This window comes from Zerene cesonia, unplaced genomic scaffold (genome assembly GCF_012273895.1).
Source record: "Zerene cesonia ecotype Mississippi unplaced genomic scaffold, Zerene_cesonia_1.1 Zces_u010, whole genome shotgun sequence".
In the NCBI taxonomy this organism is placed as follows: domain Eukaryota; kingdom Metazoa; phylum Arthropoda; class Insecta; order Lepidoptera; family Pieridae; genus Zerene; species Zerene cesonia.
Genome location: NW_024045140.1, coordinates 888,565 through 898,764, shown reverse-complemented (window position 1 = coordinate 898,764; position 10,200 = coordinate 888,565). Strand labels below are relative to the sequence as shown.

At 35.0% G+C, this 10,200-nt stretch overlaps 1 protein-coding gene across 3 annotated transcripts; it reads right to left on the bottom strand.

Moving 5' to 3' along the window:
- Positions 1 to 342: 342 nt before the first annotated feature.
- LOC119839250 lies at positions 343 to 9,770 on the bottom strand. Of its 3 annotated transcripts, none has more exons than XM_038365471.1 (8): positions 9,644 to 9,770; positions 4,977 to 5,133; positions 4,044 to 4,183; positions 3,696 to 3,788; positions 2,367 to 2,469; positions 1,623 to 1,795; positions 1,015 to 1,143; positions 385 to 591 (listed from the first exon to the last, which is right to left on the bottom strand). In XM_038365471.1, the coding sequence occupies exons 2-8, from the start codon at positions 5,125 to 5,127 to the stop codon at positions 385 to 387; spliced, it is 996 nt and encodes a 331-aa protein (XP_038221399.1). In that variant the 5' UTR covers positions 5,128 to 5,133; positions 9,644 to 9,770. The 3 variants fall into 3 exon arrangements, with proteins under 3 accessions (XP_038221402.1, XP_038221399.1, XP_038221400.1); XM_038365472.1 differs by having other exon boundaries at positions 4,977 to 5,145; positions 9,644 to 9,732; XM_038365474.1 differs by lacking the exon at positions 9,644 to 9,770 and having other exon boundaries at positions 343 to 591; positions 4,977 to 5,127.
- Positions 9,771 to 10,200: the final 430 nt, after the last annotated feature.

Genomic DNA, 10,200 nt, shown 5'->3' with positions numbered 1-10,200 from the left:
TTCGTGTTAAAACTAACTGTCAAAGTGAGGGTAACTTTATAAATAGTCCTTGTGACTGGCTGCGATTTGTTATCAACTGATTACATCAAGTAGGCAGTTGTGTAGAATCACAGTACGTTCTTATTACGATCGAACTAATATTAAAAACAGCCCACCTTTTTTGATTTCTATTCTAGTAGAAGCCTATACACTATGTGCCTTTATATAGTCCAGACTGAATAACTCTTTTCATACAGATCCTTTCAACTGTGTTCGCATGAAGAACTTGCGAATACATCCATCCAAACAAAACATTCTCTTCCATAAAATCACGTATGGGATGATGGGTAATAAAACAACACATAAAAACAAATCATATTTATTAATAAATGCCGTATATCACAATTAGTCCTTTTTCTTCTTGCTAGGAGATTCTTCGCTGTCACTGTGACGTCTCTTTCTGTCAGATTGGTTGTCTTTGTCTTTGGACTCTTTAGTCTCTGGTATAACTTTTTTAACCCTGGCAACTTCGGGTGAGTACGCCCACAATAGCATTTCCAAATGTTCGGGTGTAGGTTCGTCCTTCTCATTGAAGAGTTTTGCTTCGGCGTGCTGGAATTAATGTCAAAGTAATATCTCATGAAGTTATTTTCCTATCTCAAGGTTTGACCCATGTCTATTTGATCAGAATTGTGTCATTTATGGCGTGAACCAAAGACAAAGTAAAGTCACATTGATAACCTCCTCCTTTTTTAGAAGTCGGTTGACAAATACAAATTTATGAGACTAATAGTTAAGCATATTTATCGCTTCGGCACGAATTGTGCCAGCTCGCACTGGGGTAGGTACCATACACCTATGCTTTATTGAAACACTAGCGCTCCGCCCCGGGTTCGCCCGTGGTACATATATAGCCTAAAGCCTCCTATAAATGCCCTCTTAAAAACTGAAAGAATTTTTCAAATCGGACCAGCAGTTCCCGAGATAAGCGCGCTCAAACAAACTCCTCAGCTTTATAATATTAGCATAGATTACCTTTTCCTTCAACTCCTTCAGGTTTGAATTCCTTACTATATCCCACGACTTCCCGTCCTCCTTTTCTAGTACGGTCCTCAAACGTTTGTATTCACCATTCACAGATGTGTATGCAGCTATGAACGCTTTCTGGAAATTTATTAACGATTATTTGATGGGTAAATTAAATAAATTATAACGTCTTTAAATCCGGTTTTTTAACGATATTATTGCGAGTTTGTAAAATTTTTACAGTATAATATATGATCAGAAAAAAAATCGTGTATTAAATCCATTTAGAATTTTATATCTATTTCAAGAATTTAATTCGTTTATGAATATCTAGCTTCGCCCCACGGTTTCACCTGCGTAAGTCCGCATCCCGTAGGAATATCGGGATAAATAGTGGCCTATATGTTATTCCAGTTGTCCAGCTGTCTACGTACCAAATTTCATTGCAATCGGTTTGGTAGCTTTTGCGTGAAACAGTAACAAACATACATCCTAATCAGGATAATAAGATAAACTCATGAAACTATTGTATCGTCACCGATCCGCGATAAGTGAATCTGAGTTCAATCTTTTAGTTTGGGTCAAAATCGACGGAATCTATTAACAAACATACACACCTGCTGTTCAGTAATAGTATCTCCAGCCATATCAACACAAGTTCTGACAATGCCCAAGCTTACATATGAATTGTTTTCTTTACTCAAGTGCATTGTATCGAAATCGTCTAGAAACTTCTCGAATATCGATATGGATTCCTTTATGTTGGTTAATTTGGTTTCGTCGCGGGTACCTGGAGAATAACTTAGTATGAGGTGAGATTTTTGAAGTGAAACTTCTTTCGAATCGTTGCGATTTCAAAGCTGATGCAACGGCAAAAACGACAGGTGAGAGAGACAAATGCAAGAATGTGTAGAATGAAGCCGGCAAAGAGTGAGACAGAAATATACATACTATTTTATATTTTATATATATTCATCTCATTCTTTTGTCGATTTACTGAAGTTTCACTTCTATCGTGTGTGAATCGCACACACACGTTTTTTTTGATGCTGAGTGACTAGTCGTGGCTACGGCAAAAAGACGCAGGTTCGAATCCCTGTGAGTGATCGAATTTTTTCTATTTTTTCAAAAAAAGATCTCATTTATAAAACAGCCCGCTCTTACCCGCGGCTTCTCACGCGTTAATTGGGAGTAGTTCAATAGACGTAATTATACATAAACCTTCCTCTTGAATCACTATCAATTAAAAAAACTCAACAAAATGTGTTGCGTAGTTTAAAGATTTAAGCATACAGAGGGACATAGGGACAGAGAAAGCGACTTTGTTTTATACTATATAGTGATTAAAAAACAACACATACACGTCAACACACGCTTAGCCCTCCCGATGAGGCCCTTCACGGCCAGCTTTTGGTAATCAGGATCTCGACCTTCCAACTCTTTGAGGGTATTTTCAGCTGCTTCCTGCAAAATAAATGTTTCTTTCTTTCTTTCTTTCAAATGATATATGCTATTTTAAAAGGTGTGAGAAAGCTGGCAATCCAGATGTCGGAAGGGTGTCACTGAAAACCAGTATTGAGGTGTTCTTCCTCAAGTATACTGAGTGGCAGCCATTTTTTGGCGGACGCAACCACACATTTATATTTATTTATTTTTTATTCCTTCTTTTAATATAATTTTCTGTTTTTTTTTTCATTTTTTGTTTTTATGTATTGTTATTATTTAAATTTTTTTTTTCTTTATTTCTTTCAAAAAACGTGGTTTATATTTTTTACTAGCGACCCGCCCCGGTTCCGCACGGATGTTATGGTACATAATATATGTACATACTAGACACTCATCCCGGCTCCGCCCGGATATCCAGATTCCTGTTTTAACCCAAAGGAGCATTTAATCGGTATAAAAAGTATCCTATCACCAAAGTCAGCTCATACCCTGCTGTAAACCAAACTTCATCAAAATCTGTTCAGTAGTTTCAGCGTGATTGAGGGACAAATAATCAAATAAAATTTCACATTTATAATATAAGTGTGAAGTGCGATTAGAAACCTTCCTCTTGAATCTCTATCTACTCTATCAATAAAAAAACCAATCAAAATCCGATGCGAAGTTCTAAAGATTCAAACATACATAGGGACAGACAGAAGAAGCGACTGTGCTTTATATTATGTAGTGATTCTCATATAGATATTTAATATTAATAGTATAAAAAACTATTTAATTAAGGAAAACATCGTGAGGAAACCGGCATGCCCAAGAATCAAAAGTTCGACGACATGTGACATCTGCCAATCCGCACTTGGCCAGCGTGCTGGATTATGGCCTGAGCCTGTGTTCCAGCAGTGGGAACATGTATGGGCTGATGATGAATCCCGAAAACATTAATGACAATTATGAAGGATGATAAAATAACACTGCGTTCATAAAATAACCTCCATAAAACAACTTTTAATTAACTTTAAAAAGAAGTAAACCAAACAGATACGTGTAATTAAAGCGTACTTTATTATCTACTAGCGGTCCGCCCTGGCTTCGCCCGTGGTACATATATAGCCTATAAGCCTTCCTCAATAAATGGGTTATCTAACACTGAAAGAATTTTACAAATCCGACCAATAGTTCCTGAGATTAGTGCGTTCAAACAAACAAACTCTTCAGCTTTATAATATTAGTGTAGATTAGTATATTACCTTATCTTTGAACCCTAACCCTGGCACAGTATCAGCTGGCAACTCTTTCTTTTCCGGTTTCTTTTCTTCCATTTCGACGTCCGAGCCGTCTCCCTGAAAATTGGGAAAATTAAATTTTGCTAAAATGGCAGCACCTCGGTACAACTACAGACACTTGCAAAACAACATGTCTTTTTCTTTAAAATTTCTTTTTTAAATCAAATTTTTCGTATCACTAAAAGAAACAGGCGTCTAAAGATTCTTTTCTTCTTAAAATATACCTTTCTTTCTTACTTACTGAAAGAAAGAAATAAATAAATAAATAAATAAATAAATTTTTTGTCTATAAACACTGTTACAAGTTCTTACCTTATCATCACCATTCTTCTCTTGCGTCTCTTTCTTCTTCTCCGGTTTCTTCTCTTTATTCTTATCCAGTTCCGCGAGCCAGTTTTCAAATACCTCCATTGCTTCTTTTATGTTTTTTATTTTTTCTTCCGCTTTTGTCACTAAAATAAATAAAAATTTCGGAAAATAATTTATTCAGCCAGACAACAATATTTTATTAGAGAATACTACTACTCCTATCCTACTAATATTATAAATGCGAAAGTTTGTAAGGATGTGTGTATGTTTGTTGCTCTTTCACGCAAAAGCTGCTGAACGGATTGCAATGAAATTTGGAACGTAGACAGCTGGACAACTGGAATAACATAAAGACAACTTTTTATCCCGATATTCCTATGGGATACGGACTTACGCTGTTGAAACCGCGGCAAACTACCACACAGCCTTACAAACTTTCGCATTTATAACATTAGTAGGATTAGTAGGATAGGACAGGATTTTATCTTCATTTCTTTACTGGCAATTTTTGGTTCCACTCAGGGCGGATTCTGTCAATGTCAAGTTTTGATCAGATAATCATAGAGTACAGACTATACCATAGATAATACACTCTTGTCTTTCCATTATGTAATGGACACTGGCGGAGTCCCTATTTATTGGGAGGAGCCATTAATTAAGAGAAGAAGATTACACACTTACTAGCTGCACCCGGCAAACGCTGTTCTGCTGACTCTGATCATTTAGGGGGATGATGCCGATTCTCATAGATACCGGATAAGCACAAAAAATTTCATCAAAATCGGTCCAGCCGTTTCGGACGAGTATGGCAACGAAAACACGAGAATTTTATATATAAGAGATACTAGACTGCACAGAGTAAGCAAAGAGACTCTACAATCGTGTGTTATTGCCTATATTAAGAGTACTCTGTGCTGTGGAGTGGGCACTACTCACTGGAGAGCACCCTCTTGGCCCTCCCCAGTAAACCTCTGACGGTCAGCCTGCGGTAGTTAGCGTCGTGCTGCTCCAACAGGCGGAGGGTCTCTTCAGCTTTCGCTTTGTCCTTGAATCCGAAGCCGCTTTCTTCTTTGTCGTCTTTACCCATGTTTTACTGGAAAAATAACTATATTTATATATTCATTTATATTTTATAGCTTTATAATTCTTCATAAATGAGAAATTTTTAATGATTAGAAAAAGTTAGATCACGAGGCGGGATTCGAACCCACGTCTTTTTGTCGAACCGTAGCAACGCCTAGCCTCTCGGCCACCCGTGATCCCGCCACAGCAATCGAATCTCTTCTACCATATCAAGACTGCTGTTTTATCCCAAGGGATCATTTAATCGGAATAAAAGTATCACCCAGGTCAGCTCACACCCGGGCTGTATACCAAATTTCATCAGAATCCATTCAGTAGTTTCAGCGTGATTGACGGACAAGCATCCAAACAAACAAATTTTCACATCTACAACATTAGTGTGATAAGCAAACGCATTTTAACACACACATAAACGAATCCACTCATAAGTTTTAAGTAAATTGTCGTGGCCTTGCAGTTAAGTTATTTTGCGTCTTTTAATATATCAAATCATGTAGGTACATTTGTCGTGATGTCACTTTATAGGTTAGTAACACGGCTAACAAGGCCATGCTATATTATCTGCGACTGTGTTATATACCTAGCTAGCTTCTGCCCGCGCCTTCGCATGCGTTAAATTCGGAGTAGTTTAATAGATGTTATTGTACATTTAAACCTTCCTCTAGAATCACTATTATTATTACTATTTATTAAATAAAACCATCAAAATCCGTTACGTAGTTTTAAAGATTTAAGCACACATAGAGACATAGAAAGAGACTTCGTTTTATACTATGTAGTGTTATTTAGCCAACTTTACTGAAACGAGAGTAATGTATTACGAGCGATATTACGTCGATTAAATTTATGGTTTTTAGATTCTATGGGAATTGTATCCCATTCACAATTTTAACCACTTATTGAATGTGCTTAACAGTTTATTGTCAATCTTAGCAGTCCACAATTAGCAATATATATAGAGAGACAATCACACAAATTTATATTGTTTAAAAAACATAACATGTAAAATTTAACAATTGCGTCTCACATAAGATGTGTGTCTGTCTACGTATGAAAATCTTAAAGATTCTCTATTTGAATGTCCATGGTCAAAATGGTGTTCCTTTCTAATATCACAGATAAACCCAAACTCAAACATTTATTTATTCAATGACACAAAAATAGAAGTTTCCACGGAGAAGAGCCGGCAAGAAACTCTGTAGTTGCTCTTTTAAAATAATACTAGCTGTGACCCGCGGTTGAAACCGCGTAAGTCCGTATCCCGTAGGAATACCGGTATAAAAAGTGCCTATGTGTTATTTCAGTTGTCCAGCTATCTACTTACCAAATTTCATTGCAATCAGTTCAGTAGTTTTTGCGTGAAAGAGCAACAAACACACACACATGCTTACAAACTTTCGCATTTATAATATTAGTAGGACTAGTAGGATAGGAAGTAGGAAGTAGGATAGTAGGATTATAGATAGTGTGAAGAGTGACCTAGATCTAGACGTACAGCTGAAATAAGTCTACGTTTTAATGGTTTAACATAACACGCATCTGAGTACGCAATTTATAATTTTATCATTTCATTGAATGCTATGAGGTTGAGTGTTGAACGCCTGCCAGATTTTATAATTAAATACCATGAATTATTGGATGATCATGAAAAATCCGTACTATGGAAAAACATTTTTTTTTTATTTATAATAATTAAAACAGTTTTACACCAATAACATTAATTATTAACTATCAATTTTTACATTATATAACATCTCACTTAAATTTATAAATAATATGTATGACACAATTACTATTAAATACATTACATAATTACAATTAATGACATTCAGATACAAGTAATAATACAAAAGTACCTGGATGACCGATAATTTTTTTTTTTGTTTTTTTTTATAAATTGCTTTTTGGAAATTATATAACATAAAACACGAATATGACATTTTCTAAAAAAGATTCCTAGCTAGGTCGATTTATCGCCCCCGAAACCCCCTATATACTAAATATCATGAAAATCGTTGGAGCCGATTCCGAGATTCCAATTATATCTTATACCTTTAAACGAGTATGAGATATTCATTTTTTTAGAGAGGAGTAGGGTCGATTACTGATCTTACAGTTTAGCCTCTACAAATGGATTGCCGAGTTTAAATTGGGAGGGGATTAAGAAAGGACTGACGAGAGGAATAAAGGAAAGGACTGGGAAGGGTAAGGAAAAGGATATGGGTATCCGTGTTATTCATATCAGTTGCGTGTTTGAACGGATTCAAACTTAGATTTTTAGGTATCCTAGAATCTAGATATCTAACGTGTGAATGGTGAAACTATTTTATCTGTATGAGTCATAGGTTTGGCGAATACTTGCCAATAACTAGAAGACCTAACTTATAACAAATTTAACTTCACCCGTTGAGACTAATCTTGGAACTAGCTATGCGCCCGCGGCTTCGCGTGCTTTACGGAGCTTTGGACTTAGGTTTTCGAAGGCGTATTATAAAAGTTTTAACGACTTTATTTGCGTTTATGTGGTCAGCCATTTATCAATATTTTATTTAAAGAGCTATCCAATAACACATGATTTAATTAATATTCGCGAGTTTTGTTTTATCCCCTCGTTACTTGTATATATTTGTAGATAACTACCTAAAAATATTTACTACCTAAATTTATAAAATGTAGCCTATAAGTAGAATCTAATATTAGTCTATCACTATATTTAACACTAGCTGTTCGGCCCGGCTTCGCCCGTGGTACATATATAGTCTATGTTACTCGTGGATAATGTAGCTTTCGAATGGTGAAAGAATTTTTTAAATCGGTCCAGTAGTTTTTGAGCCTATTCATTACAACCAAACAAACAAAGTTTTCCTCGATCAAATTTTTTCTATTCTTTCAAAATTTCTCATTTATAAAGCATTTCAATGCTATAAAACTAAAAATTAAAGTTTTCCTCTTTATAATATTAGTGTAGATTATCAAAATCTTCCCGCGCATCCCCGTGATTGACGCACCTACAAACAGAAAAATAGAAGAAAATCTTACTACAATTGTTTTGTGGTACATAAAACATCCATATTGCATAGCAAATACTCTTATAATAACACTAGCGGTCCGCCCCGGCCTCGCCCGTGGTACATACATAGCAAAAAATGTCAGATATGACACTAAAAGAATTTTTCAAATCGACCAGTCGTTCCTGAGATTAGTGCGTTCAAACAAACAAACTGAGGGGCGGGGATAAATCTAAGTATTTATTGACAAACGCGAACGAAGTCGCGGGTACAGCTAGTTATTAATAACAAATATACATCAAATGTAGGTCTCCCCGTGACCACACTCGCTGTAGTGTTCGAAACGTCGGGTTAGTAATATAATGAATAAATCGCGTTTAAAATCCGCAAAAAGATTTAAATTTCTAAATGTACATCTATCATACTACTTTCCTACCAAATTTCATCTAAATCGGTTAAACCGTGAACGCGCAACAGACAGACAATACTCTGCACACGATTTTAGTATGGATGTCGTATGTTTGTCATATTATGTTTGTAAACATAGCGCCATCTTGTATTTGCGAATGACGTAATCGTCTCGAATATATTTTTATCGTTTACACTTGAATATATTTATCATAGAATAATTGAATGTGACGAAGTTTTTTGTAAACTAGCTGCGCCCCGCGGTTTCACCCGCGTAAGTCCGCATCCCGTAGGAATATCGGGATAAAGTTGCCTACATGTTATTCCAGTTGTCCAGCTACGTAACAAATTTCAGTTCAGTTCGGTTCGGTTCAGTAGTTATTGTGTGAAAGAGTAACAAACATACACACATCCTTACAAACGTTCGCATTTAGAATATTATTAGGATTTACATGCTACAAGCTATGCGTTTTTTTAAATCGGTCCAGAAGTTTTTGTTTTAAATCGTTGTAAACATATAAAAATACAAAAGTTATCTCTTTATATCTTCAGTGCACAACACCTACATAAAATATTAAACACAAGCTGTAACCCGCGACGTCACTCGCGTGGTAACCGGGTGAAGAGTGGCGCTCTTTGAAATGGCCTCTATACCAAATTTCATATAGATACAATAAGTTCTTTTCGCGTGAAAGAGTAACAAACATCCATACTTACAAACTTTCGCGTAGGAAACAGTGTTTCGTCTTAAAATTATATCATCTACAATAATATAACAGAATAATTATATAACATGTGATAAGAAAATAATCCTACAGATTAAAAAATAAATCATTCGCAGTATATACGCATTTTAAGAAATATTTAAAATTTTACGCTATCTATTCCTTTACATATTGTTAATGTTATCGCCAAAAAGTATTAAAATACCTAAGATTGCTAAATAGTTAAGTTATGCTAACTAAAATTTACATTTTCATGAATAAATGCAATTTGGTTAAGCTTCTATTCAAAGATGTATTATTATCTACTTACAACATTAAAATTTCACAAACATAGATAAACATTCGACTATCGTTATATTAAAATGCAAATAATACTCACACAATATTATTAACAATAACAAATTAAAATATCACAAATTCACAATTCACTAAGTACACTGCACGCGCGCTATGACAATCTAAACACTTTTGAAAATTTAATCATGATTTCATGCGCGGGAATACACTATAACCCTACAAATTTACAAATAAGTTGACTATTCTTACTTTCCAATATTATGAGACTTTTAAATTTGGACGGATTATAAGCGACCAATCGACTAAAATAATGCGATGACGTCACACTGCTTTACCTTTGCTTAGCTATTCCAAGGCTATGGTATTTTTTTCGAATGACATCATTTTAGGTCCCCCACGATTTGTGACACATCATTTTCACATCGTTGTTTTTTAAATTTTATTTTAAATTCAACTCATAAAAAGCTAAAATTGAGTTCTTTATAACAACTATAAAAAAAAAATGAAATGAAATCATGTTGTGTCAAATCAAAACGAATATTCTGAGATCTAAGAAAAATAAATCGACAAATCTAAAAAAAAAATTAGATCAGTTTCACGACCTTGTCTATTGATTCAAATTTATTTGATTGAAATATT

What these genes read in the sequence shown, in the direction of transcription:
- LOC119839250 (XM_038365471.1), bottom strand. Translation starts at nt 5,127, where the DNA reads ATGGGTAAAGACGACAAAGAAGAAAGCGGCTTCGGATTCAAGGACAAA. An exon ending in GGCCAAGAGGGTGCTCTCCA is followed by an intron (nt 4,184 to 4,976) that starts GTGAGTAGTGCC and finishes TATTTATTTTAG; the next exon opens with TGACAAAAGCGGAAGAAAAA. An exon ending in TGAAGGAGTTGAAGGAAAAG is followed by an intron (nt 592 to 1,014) that starts GTAATCTATGCT and finishes CATTAATTCCAG; the next exon opens with CACGCCGAAGCAAAACTCTT.